At 41.6% G+C, this 23,555-nt stretch overlaps 1 protein-coding gene across 1 annotated transcript in view; it reads right to left on the bottom strand.

Annotated features, from left to right (window-relative positions):
• The window catches only part of KCNT1 (potassium sodium-activated channel subfamily T member 1), a 739,470-nt gene that overhangs the window by 216,586 nt on the left and 499,329 nt on the right, over positions 1-23,555 (bottom strand). The window contains exons 16-17 of the mRNA XM_078640347.1: positions 7,793-7,901; positions 286-435 (exon numbers count right to left, since the gene is read on the bottom strand). Coding sequence (XP_078496473.1) covers positions 286-435; positions 7,793-7,901 — 259 coding nt within the window. The remainder of the gene's footprint in view (positions 1-285; positions 436-7,792; positions 7,902-23,555) is intronic.

Below are 23,555 nucleotides of genomic sequence, written 5' to 3'. Positions count from 1 at the left end.
CCCTTGAGTGTGTAACTGATCCCCGTGCAAGTCACACTATGTGGTTGCTAAAACAATGTTATGAAATGTATCAAGATAAGTGCTGATCTGTACAATCATACTGTGTAAAAGAGTCACAACATCAGCCATGTCCAGCCTGCTCCCAAAGAAAGGCTATACTGCTCAATTTTCTGTAAACAGTAAGCTTTAGGGAAAGACGTTTTGCTAATATAAATCAATGACAACACAACATAGTCAACCATAATGCAGGACCCTGAGTTTTGGGCTGAGACTTTGGAAACTCACTTTTTGTGTGCGTGGAAGGCAGCGTAGGTGAAGCTCTTCCCTTCGTGCTCCTTGAAGAACTTGCTGTCGCCCATGCGGATGTGGTAGACTTCATTGCCCGAACAGCGGCCGTACATTCTCTGCCATTGCTCTGGCGACTGCTGTCCCTCCCTACAATGTAAGGAAACAGAGATGTAATACTCTGGGGAAAGCATCCCATGCTTTGATTCAAATCCACAGAAGCTTCTTAGTGGAGAAGACTCAATCGCGTCACCACTGGTGATCATCCATGTCCTACACATGACTCCACCAGCCTAGTTCACATGTGACAAAGGTCAAACGCCCCAGTACTCTCCTAGTGGTTACTACAGATCAGTAGGTTTACAGACAGGTCCAACTTAATGACAAGCTTCTGTTTGTTATGTGGTGCCCACACTGTCAAGGCAAACTTTTTATCTAAAGCGATTTGGCTCTTGGTTATGAGAGCAATAAGAATATTTATATTTTTAAATGAAGAAAAAGAAGCCATTATGAAATGTGATGATTATCTGGAAGGTCAATTATTATGATGTAACCCACATATATGTTTTTATAAAATTATTGTGGCTAATAGCAAAGAAAAGGAGAGACGGCCTTATACAAAGAGCCATAGCTTGTAGCGAAATAGTCTCTGTAAACAGAGGCCAATCCAATAAAATAGTATTAAAAAGAGCTTTGGATTTTTTTCTTTAACGCACAACCATAAACAAAAAGTTGTACTTGTGCCCTTAAGTATTGAGTTACATGAGATTAAGGTACACAGGTGTTAGGAGGGAATAAAGAGGAATTGCACCTGCGGATTATGGAAATGTGTTGTGGGTTTACATATTTTAATAACAATAATATATGGGAACCTACACTCCCTTTATAAATGTCTATCTTTAATTTTCTTATTGAAGGCGAATTGTGATAGCTCTAGAAAATGTAGCTTCTCAACTGTAATATGTTATTATAGTTGTTTTGGGATGTCATAATGCATGCTGACACAATCAGCAGCTAAGGAGAAAGGCAGGTCCCAGACCACCAGTATAGCTGTGTTTAAACAAAAAATAAATGGATTTTCCCTTTGCTGATCAATTTTTTTCAAAAATCAACAATGATGAGCTGAAAGGAGATATATTTGCTAACATATTTGTTTTAGGGCACAACTACGAATCATTATAGAACAAATAGAAACTCATCATGTTTTTATATATTATATGCCACAGCATTTTTTCAATCGAAATTATATCAAACTGATTGTAATATGTTTTTGGCACCAAATTACTAACCTTACTATCTCTTTCATATGTATAGGGTATCTGCCTTTTCTGTATGATCTCTCAAAATATTCGCCTTTTTCCGACCCTAGGTTTGCTGGTTTTTTAACTCTCCACTTTACCCTTTTTAAACATTTTTAAAAAGGCGTGCCACAACTTGAATTTTTTAACTTGCCTACAAGACCCTAGTATATAGTTTAGTAAAAGCACTCAGGGCCTTGCAATTAAATTCCACCTCTGGACTGCAACATCTATTTTGCCATCCACAGAGTGGACTTGGAAAACATGGCTTCAGGGCTACTATGTGTAGCCTGACTGCAGTAGTTTAAAACCTACTGTCACACCTGTAATTTAGCCCTTTTTGACAGGCAGGAAACCCGACTTTTAAATAATAATGTGCCCCCCTCAAATTCCTCCTTGTTTCTCACAAGGCAGGGTACCTGATATTTTAAAAGTGAAAAATGTAAAAAAATAAAATTGATGTGTTTCTCCGGTGACTAGGCCCAAAAGCTATTGTCACTGGAAGGGCTGTAGATGAATCCTAGAGAATGTCAAGGTACAGATTATAAACTGTATTCTATTTGTTTTGTCAATAAATGGCTACAAAAGTAATTCAAGGTTTATTTTTAATATTTAGTAAAACTTCAATTTAATGGTAAATTCAGATTTGTAATAACTAATTACGAAAAGTAACTTATAGAAAGTTAGCTTTTACCTACCCGAACCTCCAGTGGGCGTATTAGCCTATTGACAGATGGTCTACCAAGTACTTGGCCCTAATGAGGTGTGAATACTGGTCCCACAGACAATGGCCTGGGTGTGGGGAGGCATTTTTCTTCCCCCTGCAAGAAGAACAGTTAAGGTAGGCCCAGTAACCTACTTGACTTGTAAAGGGGACTGCTCTTCTACAAGTATGCAAGGTGAGATCTAAAGAAGGCAACCCTTTGCAACCCCCCGGTCAGGCTGACAGAACCCCCAGTGGCAGGGGGGAGCTACCCCAGAACTGGCTTTGAGTGATCAGACAAGAGGGGACTGCTAATTTTCCTTGCCACACCTTTGGGTGGACACAGAGGCTCTGCCCGTGGGAGGAAAGGGTTTCTCCATCCTAAAGTTTAGAAGTAAGGCACACCCTGGGATGTTTGCAGTAGAGAAAACAGGAGCTGTTGCAAAAGTGGGTGGGGTATTCCCAGAAAGTGTAACTCCACTGGTGAGAGGGGAAGGAATCATTCCCCACCCACTAGCTGGTGCCATACATAAATGTGGCACCCCAAGGCACCCTCCGAACACTTTCTGGATCAGCAGAAGAACAGAAGAGGATTGGGCCTGCTGTCTGTGACCTGAAAGGAGCCCTGAAGACTAGACCTGCTCCCTCTTGGAACCAGGACAAAGAAGTGGAATCTAAGGGTCAGTTGGTCTCCTGTATTGCCACAGAGACATAACAAGTATCGAGAGGCCTTTTTCCTGAAGTTACCAGATGGCAAGTACCAGCTGAACTGAAACCTTGCTCGTGGTCTCTGCTGGAGTGAGTTGAGCCCCTAAGTGCTGTTCCTGATATCTGGGGCACTTGGAGGTGGATCCAAAGAACTGCTCCACAAACCTGAGAAGGTGGGATTTCAAAAACATTTTGGACTTCCAAGACCTACAGAGCTGTCAGGAGACCTTGCAGGAAAGACATCCAATTTTGATGCACTGTCCTTGGATTAAGTTTCAGGTTTCCCCCCCTGTAGGATTTTGAGCTCCAGAAAAAAAGCCAGAAGATTAAATCTTTGACCCAGATGAACCTGCTTGGTGTAACTGGCCGGTGTTCTAGGTCCTGGTCTGCTGATTCCAAGGAGTATCATCGGTGCCTAATGCTTTTTAGACCTGTTTTTACTTGAAACTTTAAAGATTGATTTCTCTTTGGTATTTTGGTGGCATTTCATTAATTAAAATTGACTACAATTTCGGACTTTGGTTTGGAATTTTTATTGTTTGGTGTTTGTTGTTCAAGGCTCTCCACGACATGGGCCCGAAGTACCTCAACAACTGCCTCACTTTCTACACACCCACCCGCCAGCTACGATCGGCCACCGTACCACGCATTCGCAGAGCCGCCACGGGAGGAAGATCCTTCTCCTACCTGGCGGCCAAGACATGGAACTCCCTCCCCATCCACCTACGGCTGACCCAGGACCACCTCTCCTTCAGGAAACAACTCAAGACCTGGCTTTTTGAGCAGTAACGAACCCCTCCTCCCAGCGCCTTGAGACCCTACTGGGTGAGTAGCGCGCTATACAAATACTGTTGATTGATTGATGGTTTTGACTTTGCTTCTGTTTTGGTATTGCATAAATACTTTCCACATTTCCCTAAATTATGCCTGTCTGCTCTGTACCATAGCTATCTTGAGGCTGAGCTCAGGTTAATTTTGTGACTTCAAGGTTCACCCGCTCAAATTAGTGTTATAATTTGTAGAGGTGGGAGACCACCTCGTCCAATTGAAAATCCACCTTCTTGGAAAACAAATGAGCAAGACACCAGGGAATCAACTGGTCTGTGGAAAAAGTGATGGCATGACCATATATTATAAGGAATCAAATGCCCTTTGACATATGTTGAAAAGACATTGCAAGTCATCATCATCAGCATTGAAATTCATGGAACTGATAATTCATATGATTACATTTAGTTAAATTGCACTAAGGTTAGGCTACGGCCTTACAAAAATAAGTGGGATAGAGTGAGAGGCTAACCCACCTATACATGAGATGTTGTAGTTTGATAATGTACAGAACACTTTACATTTGTTTGTTTGGATTTCAAGGAAATAACCAAAGTTTGTAAAATTAAGTTGGTTGGTGTGAGAGGCTAACCAACTTATATATGCAATATTGTAGTCTGAAATTGCACAGTACACTTTATATTTGTTAGATTATGTCTAAAAGAAGTTTTTTTAGATATTCCCGGGGGTATAACCGATCTTGAAGATGTTCGGAAGTCTGGAGTAATAGACTATTATAAATTGTTTCCTCTTTTTTTAACGTTATTTTTATCTTTAGACCTATTTGAATGATTTTTAAGAATGTTTCATACAGAATATAATGTTTATTGATAATGTGCTTTTGATACTCTGTGTTTTTCGTGTTTCAATCTTTGGATATGAAATACCATTTGTGAATTTGTATGTTTAAAATGTATACTTTTATGATTCTTTTCGAATCGAATAAAGTTATTTATGATGATGACATTGCAAGTCACCTTAAAGCTGTAGGGCTTTATAAAAGAATTTGACGTTCATCCTCGTTCCTCTATATGGGCAGGGCACTCCTTGGTGACTTTCAATATCCGAATAATGTGTGACAGGGCAACTTTGTCCTACATATGACAAAGGTATATGAGTGCAATAGAATAGAGCATTTCAGCATTTCTTGAAAATGAATTTGAGACGTTCAGATCTTTCACATTAAGAAATACAGACATTTGCACAAGCATTAAGAAACGCATTATTAACACATGCATCATATAATTTACTCCAAAACCCTAGTTATCGGAAAGAAACATTTTGAAAGATTTTAACATTTAAAGTGCTGAGAGAACCAAGGTTGAATCAGAAAATTAAAAACTCTTTAATTGTCAATACATCTTCCTACTTTGCCGAGACGCACAATACTAGCCAAATGCGGCATATCGATTAAGTCTGTGGAGCTTAAAATATTTAAAAACCATCTTTAATTGTCAATGCATCTTCCTGAACTATCCTTTTCCTTGGACAGCTAATTAGCACATAATATTAATAATGTACAAGCCAGGTTAGAATACAATTAAAAATGTGATTAGTTTATCTTTTTGGTCAACTTGAATGTCCCTAAAATATATTGTCTTGAGGATGGTGTGCGTACTACTGACATTGGAGACCGAAATGCAGACACTTGCGCCACTTCTCACAAATTATTCTCTGGATCTCCAGAATAATTGATGCCTTCAATCGACTGATTCTGTGCACAAAGGGAGTGGACACCACATACATTGATCTATGGTTTTGTAAAAACATCTTGGGATGAATCTTTATGTATAGGATTAATGTATGCAGCGTTGTTGATGTTCTTTTCATGTGACCGATATTCTGCATTATTTTAGGTAAGTCAAAATAATATAGACAATTTTTTTAAAACTGATGTTGTGTAGGCTTGTTATCTTTCTGATTAATTCCCATGGTCATTTATTTGGCATTTCTGCCTCTAGTTTAATTGTATGTGTCGCCATTTTGGGACTAACCACTTATACTTACTCCTGAATTGATAATTTTCAAACCATCCCCTTGTTGGCTTGCCAATCAATGACGTCACATTGGCCCACTAAAAGCAATAGAGGCAGGTCACACCTATGAGCACCCTCCTGCACCAAGTGGAGTTAATTATATAGAACCCCTTAGAGCCGAACGCAGGGGCATATTACCAAGGAGGGCGATAGGCGAAAATCTCCGCGTTAGCGTCCGTTTTCGGCCGCTAAGCGGCGATAATTCTATTGCCCTATTCACAAGTGGTCGCTAACAGCAGTTAGCGACAGCTTGTAGGTGATAGCGACCGGTTTGGGGCCCGCTTTGCATGTCACCGATATTTATCGCTAATGACATGAAAAGTGGGTGTACCCAACCCGTTAGCGACTGAAAGCAGTTGATAACGACGCTATCACCTATTAGCAAGGCAGGCGTAGCGATGGAAATATTTGCGCTAAGCGCGAATATCTCCAAATACTACCACCTACCCAGACCAGTTCTTAGCCATGTTATCCAATGGGAGGTGGATAACATGGCTAAGAGCATTTCGTCGCTAATGTGTGAATATCGCTGTATTCTCAGCGATATTCACGCATTTCGCTGCTATCGCCTGGATTTTTTGATCGCTTTTGAGATAAACCTTGCTAATAGCAAGTTATCTCAGCGATAAAAAACGGTGATGCACGATGATAAAAATATTGCCGCTAAGCCTACTTAGCGATAAATATCGCTATTTGTTGATAATATGTCCCCACGTTCCCCAACCAGATTTCCCTGACCTCAATTTTGCAGACTCGCCTGCCACAGGAACCCCATACAAAATTATACAACCCACGGTAATCGGGCGTTGATTATGTAGGAATTATTGTAGAACACAACAATAAATCATTCACTCCTTCTTACAACCCTATTGCCAGCCTCAGAATGTCTTGTTTTAAATGGATGATGCTACATTCGCCACTGGGATTCACACATTTTGTTTAACAAGATTTAACTAAATGTCAAATTAAAGATTTGATATATTCGCTTATCAGCCTGTCTGGCTTACGCAAAATATGTGCAATGTATGTTGTTTACAAGCTGTAAATTCGAACAATACACTGACATGACTAATTCTAACCCCAATTAAAATTCCTCTCCCAGATGTCTCATACATCAATTTGAGACTTCCAGCAGAGGTACCTTTACCTGGTATAACCTTTACAAAGTCATCACTGAAGTTTAAACGAGCAACACAGCAGCTATTGCAGCAATTCTAGTGCAACCCAGTCACTTGCAGTAAGTGACAGTAGAGTCAAAAGACAACGCTGTGAACACGGTGACTGTAGCCTTATGCCAGGGTGCAGAGTGCTCCCAAAATCCTGGATCCATGTATGTGTTTGATCACCTCAAGGACAGATTGTGCAGAGTGGTGCAGAATTTCAGTGACATGGGTTAACTTGTGACTGCTGGTGAACATATTCCTGTTGTCTTGTGTAATGTGATTCCATGAGCATTTTGGGGGTAATAATCCAGTTGTGTTAGCTGGAGATCTCAGATTAACCAGGGTCCTGAGCATGACAACAGTCAGTACACAGTGGGGACATCTTTCTATCTGCTTGTAACTACAATACACTGACTTAGTATACACAGATGCTGCTAAACCTGATCTTTTGTACACAAACTGAGGAGATGTTTGCACCAAAGCCTGTTGTAGAATATTGATGATGCTCTATGTCACTGTCTGATGCACACACATTGCTACACAACCCCATTTAACACCAACATCAACATGTTCACACAATACCAAACCTTTCCATTCTAGTCTGAACTACCACATATCAAACAAAAATGCACATTTAGACAGTTGATCTACAGATGAAGGTGACTTTTCCATTACCAGTCAGACCTCACCAGATAGTCCCAACACATCTCTATGGCTGTACAATCACAAACCGAATACATCTGGAAGGATGGATGACCACAGCATACTCACTGTCCACGGGAAGTATGAACCAACAGAGTGATGAGGGTTGACGTTGCTGGGCAGACACAGTTGAGCGCCAACATGGCATATTTGAACTCCTCTTCGCAAACAACGTGATCTGTAATTCAAAGGCAGCGGGTGAGTAGAAAACACTAAAACGTATGCAGAGCTTCAGGACATGAATTGCACTTTACTCATCTGTCCAAATACATTTTCTTGAATGGATTATCTGCCTTCAGATATTTTCCACCGCTTTCTTCAGTAGCTATTGAAGTTTTCCTCCCACGTAGATCTAACGAAAGGTTGATGAAATCAGCATGACCGGGACACATGCTACTGTGCTTGTTCTTGGCACTTTTTCACATTTCCCATCCGACATCCCCGCCTCAGAAACTGATCATTGTTGGGGATGCGTTGGAATTGAATATTTGATGTGCATGTCTGTCTGAGATGAGACAGAATGTGTTTGCATTAGGATGGTATGCCGCTCTCACCAAGTTTATTGATATCTTTTTTTTTTTTTGCGCAGAGTTTTATATAGCGCGAACTAGAACCGAACCGAATCAGTTATCAGAGCGCTTTACATAGCACCAGTTACGTTACATGAGTACACACTTTCATTTTTTTAGGCACGGGGAGATTAAGTGATTTGCCCAGAATCACAGGGGGTTTTTGGCGTCGTTACCGAGACTCGAACCCAGATCCCCAGGTCCGAGGTCGAGCGCCTTAGCCGTTAGGCTAACCCCTCTACCCTATTTTGATATCTCTTTTATTTATTCTGAGGACTGGTGGCAACTGGAGTGGTGAGTGGGCCCTTAATCATTTTAAGACTTACTTCTAGTTTGTGAACACCACAGGATTCCATAGATAACTTTTTTTTGGGAGCTGTCAGAACCCCTTGCAGAGGGCCAGGTGGCAACCAGGGGTTGCTGGGACCAACTGTGGGGATTGTGTTCTTTTATTACTCCGACAATGGTGGGGCTCAATTTACTATTGGCTTGGATTAACTGGGACAAGTACTATATATCTGACTCTCCGTGGTAGCATGGGTTACATAGTTCAAGGTATGCACAGGCTCATAACTAAAAATACCCACAGTGACCCCAGTATTATTGTCCAGTCCAACAATTCCTCTGGTAAGAAAAGCAGTATGTATTCTTCCATTAAACATAGTACACTAAATACACATACAAACTAAAATTGCTGTAGTCTGGGCTCACTACTGCGATTTTACTACAATCCATTGCTACAGCCGGAATAATGTTTTGGTTGCCTTTAAGGTCCGGAAACAAGTAAAGAACATATGTCAAATTACAGTTAAACATGACACCAAGGTTTTTGAGTCTACAGGGGTAGGTGTGGTACCTACAGTAGAAGGCAAACATGGGTCTAACCAACTGAAGAGGTCCTCTGCCTGATCTCTGTCCTGAAAAATGACTGTGGTCTGGTCCTGTTTCTTTCTTGTATCAAAGGGTGTTTGAAGTGCTCAAATGGGCAGGAAAGCTGGCCTTGTGTTAGCCTCCAAAGCCAAAAAGTAGAAGGCCTAATGTGGAGAAGAACCCGTGCACTAGTCGGGGTGGACTGCACTGGGCCTTGCTTGAAGCCCTGCTTGGAGTGAGTGGTAGACCCAGGCTGTCATTGCTAACTGTGGCTTGGACTGTAAAAGCCTCTCCAAGCTATCTGCAAGCATTGGGAGTGACCAAGAAGAGGTTTTCCAGAACCTCCAGAATGTTAAGAATGTTTTGACCTTGAGTGGACCAGGGCATTGTACCAAGATTTCCCCAAAAAGATGCAACCTCGGCAAAACAAATTTGTCAATTTTCTCAGAGCTTTTCTCAGCTCAGAGTTTTTTAAGACTACTGCACGGCATCAAATTCAAAAGTACTTTTTTTTGTACAAAACCATAAAAGTTCATAAGACCAGATATATTTCAAGTTTTAAGTTAAAAAACATGTTAAAATATACAGTGGTTAAAACAAATTTTTCAGAGCATTAAAATCCATCTATTGCACGTTGGAAAGAGCATCATTCGGGGGATTTACAATTCTATGTATCCAGACATTTTCTATACTTCATTGAGCTTTTTAAAAAGCCGGTCACGTGGGGTATACATTCGGATTTTAACAGTTGTAAGTACATTAGGGCAGGGTGAGCTTGTACAAAATGCAATCTTTTTAAAATAGGTTTAAAATAAAAATCCCTGCGGATTTCATAATATTTACAAAAAAACATAATGTGCAGCAAATCCTGTGGAGACAAACTGTCGCAGCCACAGGGTGCGAGCACTGTCCCTCTATGACACCCCCTTGGGACTGCTATTAAAAAGTGAAACAAATTAAACCTAAACCTGATTGCACGGCATCAAGAAATATCTGACCTTGTGGCATACTTGCCAGCTACAGCATCCAAGAGGAATTTGAGAACCAAAACGATGTTCTAGTGTTACTGTAAAACTTTTAACCGCCACAAACTGTGAAGGTTTATCCAAACGCTGGACCATTGCAGTTTACCTGAAATAGCATACAGGTGTTAGTCCACTGCAGCATTTAATTATATGGATGCTTTCTTTTTTCTCTGCCCTTCCTAGACTGAATTTTTTTGAAAACATATCTCACATACCTTTAATAAAATATTAAACATGTTTGTGTAATGTTGTTTTTTGAAGTGTTACTTCTTACTTGTTCAATTTGGGAATTTTCTTATCTGGTTTTCTTACTTTAATATTGTTTGTATGCAGCTTTAATTTTGTGGTGCACTCAGCCCACATTCTCTGACTTTGGGAGTCCCACAGGGATCTGCTCTCAGCCCTATGATATTAAACATATTTATCTGAATTTAGCTTACCTAGTGGAAAGTTGCATACTCACGCTGTTCCCCTATGCAGACAACACAAATCATCTCGCTGCCATCTGCCCAGGATTACAACTCTGGGGATTTGAACTTCTGCCTTTGTCTAGTCTTCATGTGAAGGAATATCAACTTCCGAAAACTAAATGGTGATAAGACTGAGGTAATGGTGCTGTGCAAGTACCCCCTGCTCTGGAGACCTCAGCATTGGCCTGTAACTCTAGGTGCTCTCCATGAACCAGCCCACAAGGTCAAGAACCTAGGTTTCTGGCTGGACTCCAGTCTGTGAATGAAACCACAGGGGGCCAAAGTAGCCTCGACCTGTTTTTCTGTCATAAAATGTGGATGCTCCCTTTCTCAGCCTAAAGGACAGTTATGCAGGTCCTGATCCTATCAGGTTGGACTATGGCAACATTCTGTATCTGGGGGCAGATAAGGGAGCCATAAGACACCTTCAAGTGGTCCAAAACTCTGACGTCACGTTTCGGTACCGACTTCCAAAACATGCCTCTGTGTCTGGTCTCTTTCGCGACCTTCTTCGGCCTGCTGTAGACATGTGAATCCATTTTAAAGTACTATGCTTCATGCATAAAGCCAACTAGTGCACTGGTTTGCAGTACCTGTAAGAGGTGGTGGTTCTTTACCAGCCTTCTTGCATGTTGCGTTTGAGTAACCGATTTCTTTACAACGCCCCCAGAATCAAACATGCTCAGATGGGTGAGTGGTCCTTTTCCAATTTGGGCCCCTGCTATTGAATAACCTTCCCGAGTCCCTGAGAAGTTGTACATCATGCCCTCGTCTATGCTGCCATGCCGGTTGTTAAAGCGCTGGGAAACCCTATTTGGGTAGCTGTGCACTATATAAGATTTAATAATAAGAATAATTGAGCTAGGAAAAAAAACTGTATTTTTTAGGTCACAGCTACATAGGATTAAGTAATTAATAAAACACCCCCATCTGACAGGGTAAGTAAGCAATCATGTTTTAGACATTTTCTACATTTAAGGTGTTTAATTCATTCCTGGTTGACAGAGGCAGTCTTTGTCATGCCTTTGAATTGCAGAAAGTGATTGATTTTCTGCTCTGACATTGTGCATCAGAGGCACCAACACAAGAAAGGCAGATGAGGATAAAGGGGAACACAATGGACACATTTGTTGACGTGTTGACCTTGTGACTAAATTGCTCTCTGAGAAATGCATGGTCTTTTGAAAATAATTCATTTGGACACATGGAGTCAATACAGTGTGTGCAGACGTTGAGAAATGTGTCCCTTCTTTATAATCCTAGGAACGAGTTGAGCAGCTGCCTTTTGAGTATTCTGCAGCTTTAAGACAGAGGGAGAGATACAATCAAACTAAAATTGCTGTAGGCTGAGCACACTACTGTGGTTTTAATGGAATACATTGCTTCAGTGGGAATACTGTTTTGAGTGCCCTTAACGTTAGTAAACAAGTATAGGACATATATCTAATTACAGTAGAAATTTTTTTTTTTAAAACATTATTATTTTAACACCTGAGAACAAGTACAGTACAATCATGTCTTTGTCAAGCAAAAGCCCCCACTTCCCCCACCAACCCCCCCCCACACATCCCATCAAAGGTGAAGTTCTCCCCACCAATAATCAAATTCACATGCAGTAATCGGTGGTCGGTACTCTCATAGTGCATAGTCTCTCGAGCCCGGGCGGCTCTGTCTTATGTCTACATCTTGGCCACACATATCCGGCAGGCCTTATAGTCCTCCATCCAGGCCATGGTAGTGCCTCCACTTGCCCCATATTTTGCCAAATTTCTTCGGGCAGCCCCTCGCCTTATACGTAACCCTCTCGGCCGCCATGTACAGGTCCATTCCCCTCCTCCATTCTCCTAATTGGGGGGTATTTGGCGCCCCCCAGTTCCTGGCTATGTCCCTCTTGGCTACTACCAGCGCTAGGGCTAAAAAGATCAGCAGAGGGCGGGCCAGGTCCACATCATTTGTCATCCCTAGGAGAATGAGCTTCGGGTCCATTGGGATATCCGTCTCCAGTACCTCCCCCTACAGTAGAACATTTTTGACCTAGTCTACAGAGGTAGAAGTGGTACCCACAGTAGAATGCCATGCACAGGTCTAACCATCCGCTGGTGGGTCCGTCTACCTCAGCCGCGGCCCATGGAGGGAGTTCCGGTGGGGCAGAAAGGCGGGGCGGGGAAAGGCAGGGTGGGAGTGCTAAAAACTGGAATATGGATAATTGGAGGTAAGTAAACAATTTAATTTTAAAAACGAATTTCGTAGCGCGCCCTGCATCGCAAAATGCTATGCAGTGCGCGCTACGAAATTCTTTAATTAAATTGTTTACTTACCTCCAATGATCCATATTCCGGTTTTTGGCACCCCCCACCCCGCCCCTCACCGCCCCGCCTATCTGCCCCACCGGAACTCTCTCCACGGGCCTTGGCTGGTCTACCTCCAGATCTTCAATCTTGCTTTTATCGAGCTGTAAAACATTTGTATGAACCCAAACAGATATATCAACAAAGCAGAACTTGAATCATTGTTGTATCGAGTCAACCTTGCCTTCGAGTGGACCATCAACTGAGCATTGTTTGCATAGGGATACAATACAAAACCAAAAGATCAGATCAACTCAGCCAACAGCCTGACATTTAGTTTAAATATTAGCTAAGTAGAGAAGCACACCATAATTAGAAGGTAGTACCCATTAGCAAAGACTTAATGCAATTAAAAAAAGTAATTAACTTCCTATTCTCATGTGTTTTTTCTCTTTTTATTCTGTTTATTCGAGGGTTTCATACAGTGGTCCTAAAGTACAACCACCACACTTTTTGTTCTATTCAAGAACTTTTTCAAGTCTTGATATTGCAAAAGGTAAGTATGTCACAGCAAGTTTGTAGAAAGCTGTCTAAGACTTTGTGCATCCTCAAACGATGATGATCTTTGTAGCTAATTCAATTTATAAGAATATTTGTCAAAAGATGTTTAGGTCCTTGGGTGTCTGAGAATGAATACGGTGTACAGACTATGGTCTTCTGATCTACTTTACCTATCGGATGATGAGGGATCAATTGATTATTGTATTTCAATTTCGTCTGCTAGCAATAGGAGTATAGAGTTTTATCACCTAGTGTATTCACTTATTCCTGTCTATATATAAGAGACTTGAATAGTGAGTTTCTGTAGCCCAGTGTCATTCTGACATCTAATTTTGGAATTGTATATATTACATATGCTTAGGCTAAATTAAGTGCCTTGGAATACTCCATAGTCAAGTTACTTAGACTGTGATCTACATAGCGTCAGCAAAACCGTGTGGATAGTTAGATTTCAGAGCGATCTTGGGAGAACCTTAACAAAAATGATAGTCCAATCCCAACATTGTTGGCCTAATAGGAACACACAGGTGGATCAGAAGGTGAGTTATTGTGTAAGCAGCGCAATGAGGGACAAATCAAACATGGTTCAGAAACCACCTTGGAATCCTGCTCAGATCCCTGTCAAACTGTGCGTAAAAATGGTATTGGACATAGATTGGCCAAAGTGCCGCTTGGGTTTAGATTGGTAATCTGACACCAGCACGCATTTCCTATCACGTTGGGTGGTTCCTTGGGTGCCGAGTTTGAAAAGGCTACACAAGTTGCCATCTTGGCAAAAAAGACCGTGTCAAGTGATTTCCCCCTGATATTCAATTTTCCTTTTACATGATTTTGACATATGAAGCTTATCTGTTTCTGCATCTGTAAGGCTATTAGTTTTTTGTTTAGCAATGTTGCTATTTAAATATGTCTTCCGTATTTAACAGGAGAGATGTATGTATGCAAGTATGTATGTGGTATTTCTACAGCATGAACCTGGCCAAAAGCTGCGGATGATTTGCAATGTATTAGCTGTGCCCACCTTACTGCAGGCCCTCCTTTGTATTCTGGAATATTCTTCAGGTTTTACGGAGCCTGAACAGCAGGATACCAAGGTCTCATTCTTTATTACAATAAATATCTTTAGAAACACTTTTTTCCTTTGAGAAGACATTTTAATTTCCTTTTCATTGTATTTGCATTGCTCAGTCAACACAATCACTTTGTAGTTTCTTCTGGGATGTATTTGGTAAAGTGTGCCAACAAGGGATTTTGTTCAGAAATATGTAGTTACTCAAAAAGTTCTCAAATCTTGAACCAACGATTAAGTAAATCAAATAACTTGGCCAAATCAATTGCACAAGTTATTTATTTTACTTTATCGTTGATGTAAGATTTGAGAACTTTAACTATTGAATAATTGGGTTAAGAATGTTTTGAGTAACTACATATTTCTGAACAAAATCCCTTGTTGGCACACTTTACCTGACATTAGTAGAATCACCCAAGCCTAGCCTCCAAGGGTATACTGGGTCTTCCCACTCTACTATTTCGGGAAGTATTTGGGGTCGTATTGGTGTCGGTAGCCTCATTTTCACCTAGTGGCCTGATGGTTTGAGATCCATGTTCCTTGTGCATATCTACAATAAATTTGTTGAAGGCCCATGTGTCCCAGGAGACATTACTGACTGTACCTACCAGGAACAATGAAGGCCAGGCAGATGGCTACACTCTGTTGCCTGGTTTTAAGAGTATGGCAGAGATGTGTCTATTGGTACGGAGTCCTTCGGAAACTGGGTCACTACAGATAGCTGCGACAAACTCATGTGGTGTTATAGGATCGTAGTGGCAGGGGAGTAATGTCACTCCTATGGACACTTCAAATGCATTGACATGGAAGAGGTGTGGGGCAGCGGCCAGGGTGCCTGACCGCAGACCATAGGGTTCACGGTTCGATCCCCAGCTCCAGCGGCAGGTTAACCCAGCACCGTAGCTTGCTTAATCTTCACGATGGCCCCCAGAGCTGGATCACTTCCGTCGGAGGTAACTGTGCGCTTTACAAATGCTGGCATTTTACATTGAGACTGAAGTACTACTGTAAAACCACGTGATCCTGGAGCACCCAGACTCCAGGAATGAAAGGTTTCCTGGAAACACCTATGACTCCTTGAGCACATTGACACTCCAGGTCTGCCTGGTTCCTCACAACAGAGGAATTTATTGTGGCTACCATTGGGGTTAGCGTTTGTCCATGATGGGTTTGTTCTGTAGCATCGCTGTGATCCACCAAGTGGTAATGCTCACTCTATGGGGAGCAGGCTTCCTGAGCGCGCCTGCGCTTAAAAGAGCGTATCGCCCTGATACCCTTGTGGGGCCTCATTTATGAGAAATGACGCATAGCTGCGAGAAATCAGCGATGCGTCACTTCTCAGTGCGCACTCCTTGCGACATGATTGATGCGTCATATTTACAGTATGACGCATCATGTCGCAAGGAGTTACAGATACGTCAGTATTTCTGACGTATCTGTAAGCGCAAAAGTCACGCATTGCGGGAGTGTGTCACAAAAGTGACGCAACTCCAGCAATGTGTCCTTTCACATGGGACAAGCCCCATGTGAAAGGGCTTGCGTCAGTCTTACGCCTGCTGTGAGGCAGGCGCAAGATTTTGACGCAACAGCGTCCTAAAAGTGATGCAGTGAAATCTCATAGATTTCACTGCGTCACTATTACGAGGCTTTTTGCGGGGGAACGCCACCCCTGCATACATTATACCTGACGCAGGTAGAATGTAGCGCAGGGGTTTACAAAGTGACGCATCTGCTTAGATGCGTCACTTTGTAAATAGTGCGCAACAGGAGGCATGTTTTACGCCGCCGATGCGTCACAAAAAGTGACGCATCGGAAGCGCAAAACTGACGCAAGGCCTCATAAATGAGGCCCGTGGTCTCTTAGGTAGTTAGACTACAGAAGGGCAGTTCATGGGGACACATATGCATCTTCTGGTAAAGTTCAACTCTCGGAGTTGAAGTCTGTTCCAGCTGGATATATAAATCTTGCCAGGAAAAAAGTCTGTTGAGTTTGTACAAGGAGACAGATGCCAGGGCAACATTGTTGGTAATTTGCTTTGGATAAATCTCACGAAATCGCATGAAATTCCTTTGGGCACTTTACAATCATTTTTTATTGTGAAATGTGTCCTTGGGTCGGATGCATTTCGTGCAAAAAAATCGTGCAAGTTTGTGCATGTTGAGATCAGCAGCCCTTCCCTTTCTAATGATTTGGGTTGTTCTTGTGCTCCTGCAATAGCATTTATACCTGAACAACATCTCAGTTACGCGACATGGGATAATGGCGTAATATTGGGCATTTCGCGTAAGAAGGCCTTTATTTGTGCTGGGTGTGCAAGACAATCATATACAACATCACACAGTGAAAAACTTTAGTTGTTTCAAGATAGCTATCTATTTGAAACTCTATGGTCCTCATGAGTGATGTATTTACTCGTTTAGGACATTTACTAATAATCAATAATGCTTTCCTAGTAATCAAGTATTTCTCGTACAACATGGCATGACACATGATTTCAGTGCCAGCTGAAAATGTACATAAAAACTTCCCGTAACTAACAGCTAGATGCATCAAACAAAAATCCGCTCGCAAAGGGGCAGATTCTCAGAATCTGCCCCTTTGCGACCGGTATTTTTGCATTTCGGATGCATCATCCCAAATGCAAAAATCGCAAATTGAGAAATTGCTAAATTGTGATTATTTGCATTTAAGGAAATTCAAATTGAGATTCCTTAAATGCAATGCATGTAAGTTTTAAAAATAGCGAATTCTCTAATAGGGCACGCAAATTACCATGAAGTACAACTTCATGGTAATTTGCAAAAACTTTGAAAAATGCTCTAAAATGCATTTTTCAAAGTTTCATGTTGCGCACACACATTCCCTAAGGGCATGTGTGTGCGCAACATATGTGCACAGATCAATTTCAGGGGTGCAACGGGGTGTCCTTTGGACACCCCTGCACCCTTGAAATCGCAAACTCAATTTGCGATTCGCTAATTGCGATTCACAAATTGAGATTGTCTTCCCATTCATTCCTATGGGTCTGTAGGCCCATAGGAATGAATGGGGAGGTATTCCTTAATTGTGACTCGCAATTTGCGAGTCGGACTTAAGGAATTCTAAGAAATCGCTATTTTTTTGTGATTTCTTGATGTATTCCATTTTGCTATTCCTTAATAGCGAATTGGTATTTTTCGCTATTAAGGAAACACAAAATGGGTTGTTGATGCATCTGGGGGTAAGTTCTCAGTTGATTTGAGCCTGCTTTTTGCGGATAAAAAAATTGAAAAAATGAATGTGACAATCAGTGGAAATGATAACAAGTTGTGGTGACCTTAAATTCCTTACATTTTCTCTACTCGAATGCAGTTTTACTGTCCTCTAAAAAACAGAGTAAGGAGGTTAGAACATGAGCACTGGGGGACATCTAATTTAATTTATTTTTCGATGTTATGTTATGTTATGTTATTATAATTTATTGTGCGCGCAGCTACTCCAGCAAAGGAGCGTCCCGGCGCAAAGACAAGGAGTAACATAACACAACAGGAAAAGATAGAACCAGTTAGGGGCAACTAAAACAGAAAGGTTTTTATTGCTCTCCGAAAAGTCATGAGGTCCTCTAAAAGACGGATTTCAACCGGAAGGGAGTTCCAGGTTAATGCAGCTTTTACTCTAAAGGAGCGACCCCCCATGCAGCAGAGCCTAAATCTAGGGACAACAGCAAGGGCCTGGACTTGAGAGAGGAGGGTGCGAGTAGGTACATAGAAAGAAAGGCAGCTGGACAAGATTTCTGGGCCTATACCTCTCAGAATCTTAAAAGTCAGGCAGAGGACCTTAAAGAGTTCAGTCCGCATGGTTGCAGGAAGATAGCTACAGGTGAGTGACTCTTAAATTGATTTCATTTGCATTTTCACCTCCTCTTTGAACATTACACCCGCTCGTGTATTTGCCTGAGCAATCTTTGCAGTAATCACTTCCTGAGAAGTTGTGCTGACTCCAGTATTTTGCATTTATTGTACCAATAGCATGTTAAGAGCCACTCTGCAGGCAGAAGCAGATTTCTTCAAACGACTTAGGTCTTTTAAACACTTCTCACTTGTAATCCTTCAAAAACACCTGGATATTTTGCAGCAATCAGCAAAACTAGGACGAGGTGGGTTTATTGATGCAAAGTTGAATCGCATGCTGTGCTGCCAACTGGCACTAGACTTTATAAGACATTTGCATTTATTAAAATCTCTTATAAGTCAAGAGGACCTTGTTCTGATGAGTCAATAAAACGTGCCACACCTGTTCTGATGTTACACAGCATTGTCCAATTACAGTTCTATAGTTATAAAAAGCTCAGAGTCCCAACTCAGTGGAAAATCAAAGATATATCCACTCGAAATGAAAATTCATTAGTGGTAACTATACCAAACCATAGCATGCCCCCAAAGGGCGGGAGAGGTAAAGGTTCAAATTTGGGTATCTAAATTTATGTACGAAGATTATGTACCATCCCAATAATATTAACATAACAATAACCACATTCAAGAAAACACATTAAAAAATCAGTGACGGGACCCCTACTGTAGTCCAATCATTAATGCACATCTAATTCATCAATTGGAAAGACAGACGAATTCACAAAAAGTGTTTGGTAAAATATTGGATATACAATTTATTCATGCACTCGTTACATAATTCATAATACAAATTACAATATTAAAGCATTAATGAACAAATAAAACATTTTGTTAAGAATAAAAAAGAATCAAAGAGTCGACGCGGCGTTTCGGTTTTCTTTTTGAACACCTTCTTCAGGACTGATTCTTGTTCCAGATGGAGAAAATTATCTCTACTGGATGGTGCTTGTTCAATTTCGTTTTTATGGGTTTTTCTATGATTTCCCCATTCCGAAAATGCTTTGCTGAATATGCAATTTCTTGTTGTTTCTTTTTGTTTCGATGTATGTGTGTCAATTGCTGCCAGGCGGAGCCACCGGTTTATTATCCAACCAACATCAATGGGAAGATTCCATATGTTTGAGCAACAGAATTTAGCCTCGAAACCACTTTCAATTCGGTTCGATTTGCTTGAATAGGCCCCTTGGTTTGTAGGTTCAGTCAGACTTCGTGGCAAATAGCGGCCAGAAACTGCGAATTCGCAATTTAAAATTGGTTAATGAACTGCATTTAAGGAATCTCAAATAGAGATTCCTTAAATGTAATTCCTCGCAAATATGCGAATTCGCAAATAGCGATGTTTGCATTTGGGATGATGAATCCCAAATGCAAAAATTGCGCTCGCAAAGGGTCAGATTCTCAGAATCTGGCCCTTTGCGAGCGCAATTACCTTTCATGAATCTAGCTGTAAATCCCCACGGGCTCCATGAGGCCTTTGTTCACAGCAACAGCTGGAGCTCTGGGCTTTTACCAGCCACTAGAAGCCCCGAGGACCCCATTGTATTCAGTGGAGCTCCCAACATTCCAGTGGTCTAATAGTGGCTAATTTGAGCCATTGGTTGCAGGTGGGGTCACCGGCACAAATTTTTTTGTACCAGCACTTAATTGTTCTCATCGGACATTGATAGAGAGCAATATAGTAAAAAACACTAACAAGGAGAGAGACAGAAAAACGTCAGAAAGGTAGAAAGCAGGAACCTACACAGTGAGATAAATGGGCAGGGAGTGTCTGATACTGGATGGAAGAGGAATGGGGTGGATTCAAGACTACGAAGTCTTGGTGTTCTGCGCACTGACATGTAATAGCATTAGCCGCGGCCTTCTGCCAGGGCTTTGGGCACCAACATTCATTCTTTTACAAACAAAGCACAGGAGACTCTTCTCTTACTCTGTCTTTAACAATGGAACTTGTTCACTTTCTCTATCATTTGCGATGACATTTCTTGACTTTCTTCATCTTTGGTAAAGGAACCACCTAACATGCTACACTTTTCTACTATTTCTAGTTCTACCATTTATAGTTTTTACTCACGTTTACAACTTTTTACAACAATGTTTCACCATCTGTTACTTTTCATACTGCAAATAAAGCATATCAGTTTTATTTCCTCTTCATTCTCTTTGATGATAATTATTTATTATGTGGTATCTAAAACTTACTCTTTTCTGACTATTCCCATTTCCCTGCCAGAAACGTTCTGTGAATCACCCAGACTCCTCTAGTTACTCTTCAACTATTTTTGTTTACTTATGTAAAATAATGAAGTAATACTATCACAAAATCTGATCCATATTGCAACATAATTTGCATTTTCTAGCTGCATAATTGACTCAAACCCTGCTGCATAATTTGGACCTCCACTGCCACATAATTCCAGTGGTCTTGATTTCAATGTAAGTGCTCTACTACAGCACATTATGTATTTTTAAGACATAAGGGCATTATTCGGGAGTAGGAGGAATGAAGTTAACTGGAGGTCTTTCCGTCCCGCCAAACCTACAGTTTAAATTTTTTTATTTAAAGTCAGGAAAGCAACTGGGTTACCATCAGGAAAGTCTCCCTGCTCTGTCAGAGGTAACCTTTAACCCATCAATCCGTTGTCCACAAACCATTTTCGCAAAGTAAAGATCACCCAACTTAATGAGGCCAGATATCCGTCACTCAATTTCCCGGCCCGAGCCAACCATGCAAGCAGTGGTTTCAGCTTTGGAAACGTAGTGGTAGGACGGGGAGACAAGGGTCTCCTTTAAAAAAATACATTTGAAAAATTCACTCACCTGTCAAGGGCTGCCTCTCCTCCGTACCTTCCCTATCTATCAGCCTGGAAGCACACAGTCTCCCCTTATGTGTTTGTATTTATATAGCGCACTTCTACCCAGAGGTCTCATAGCGCTGTATTCATACCGCAGTGGAACCCATCCTGGCTTTCCTGTGAAATGTCCACTCATGGGCACCCCAAGGTGAAGCCAGGAATCCAAGCGCTGCTGGGGCCGTTGTGGAGATTAAGCAAGCTATTGCCCAGAGTCACAGAGTGGGACCCATGATTAGACTAGGCACCAAGTCGAGAATTATCATGTCCGGGGAAATTGAGTCCAAGAGCTGCCGCGGCGGGAATTGAACCCTGGTCCCGGGCCAGACCTCTGCATCAGGGTCTGCCGCTCTAACCATTGAGCCACGCTTCTCCACACACTACTCTGCTGTCACCAGCATGACAACAGTGCCGTGATAGGTCTGAGTGGCCTGGTTCGGCGCCCAGACAGGGAGTGGAAGCCTATGCATGTTCTCATCACCCGGCTGTGCAATACAGTCAGGGGAGAAATGCTAAGTGCGCATGACGGTTTGGCCAGACCAAGGCGGCTGGCCAATCTGTCATGAGCACTTATGGTGCACATTATACCACATCTCCTTCATCTCCCTGTGACACAGCCCAGTCCCGCCCTGTCCTAACCTGGCTCAAGCTCCATACAGAAAAATAAAATGATAATATCATAACATTATCAACGTTGCGTTATTATAATTGTAGTTTTCTTTTTACACCCAGTGGGGCGACGCTCCTCTGCCTAAGTGGAAGCCGCCACTTCATATGAGCCATGGTGGCAACGGGTAGAGGAAATGTTAAATAACTCTCAGGGTTCCAGAAAAAGCACCCTGGGCGACGGGGACATTTATTTGTTGTTCACATATACCAAGCTCCAATTTTGGTGGTAAGTGTTCTATGAAAAAGTATTTCAGTAACAGACAATAATAAACAACGGCGAACCACAGGTACCACACCTCACTATGAGTTTCAACAAATTAGGGTTCCATGCACTGCTTATCCGGTACCTGCAGTTGTTTGTTACCACTGTCCTGCAGACATAAATAGAACCACAAATTTAAAGATGCACCTGGCAACGAATTGAAGTCCATAACGATCCAATAAAATATTGCAAAATATCTGTTTAATTCTTCCTTTATTTTCAATCCATAAACGTGCAGTGAGCATCCAGCCAACGTGTTTAGTTCAAAAAATCATTTTTTGAACTTCATCAGGGCTCTGGTGCATTGAATTAAAAATAATCTCGTCCTTTTATTTATGGGTTGAGTCCTCATTTATAAATTCCGTTGGAGTTGAATCATATAGAGTTCTATTTCTCTTAGACACATAACATGCTTTATCTAAAATTATTTGTGTGAAGTCTTCCGTTGATTCACTGGTTAAGGGGTATAATAACCACACAATCGTTACGTATGGGGATGCTCTCCCCTTCCCCATCCCTCATACTTACTTCTGTCCTTGACCAAAGTTAATCAGCATTTATTTTTAAGGTGAGAAACAATCTCCAGTGGGTATGTGAATACCTACCAAGTTATAGGAGCTCATTTTGGATTCTGTTTTTAACACAGAATGATGGGCAGTCTGAGGCAAGTGCCTTGGCCTGGTGTGCTCGAACAGCGATTTTTAGGCACTTTCGTACAGAGGCACAAGGGGTGGTGTGACCATGGTGTTCTGACCTGGCTGAGCCAATGGAATGACTGTAACAATCATGAATAGTTTTGAAGGGAAATTGGTTGCAATACCTGCTCCTTTTGTAGATATGTGGAGCAGTTCTCATGCTTCCAGTGCAGATGCCCCAAGGTCTCTGCTCAAACAAAGGTTTTTGTATACTCAGCCCTGCTCAGAGTAGTAATAGTGATCTGTGAGGACTGTAACAGCTGTATAAATGAATACATTGGTGTTATGTGTGTGTTGTCTGGAAATTCTGCATTTAAGAATCCTTTACTCTGTTGTGAACTACTTTTCACTTTGTAAAGACTTTGTGGCTTTGTTAGCGTTTGGCAGACGGAGTATTTTGCCGCAAGCCAGGTGGAGTAATCTCTCTGTCCACCAAACTGACGATTTACCCCCCCTATTTACTATCTGTCCGATAGTAGAAACATGATGGTCTGTCCGACCATCATGTTTCTGCTGGTGGTACCCTCCTCAGTGGCTCCCCAGATGGAAACCCTGAACAGACAATCCAACAGAATTCCAACCATAGGTCTGAGTACCTCAGACCATCTGCCCTA

This window comes from Lissotriton helveticus, chromosome 5_1, assembly GCF_964261635.1.
Source record: "Lissotriton helveticus chromosome 5_1, aLisHel1.1, whole genome shotgun sequence".
In the NCBI taxonomy this organism is placed as follows: Eukaryota; Metazoa; Chordata; class Amphibia; order Caudata; family Salamandridae; genus Lissotriton; species Lissotriton helveticus.
This window is presented reverse-complemented; position numbering and strand designations above follow the sequence as displayed.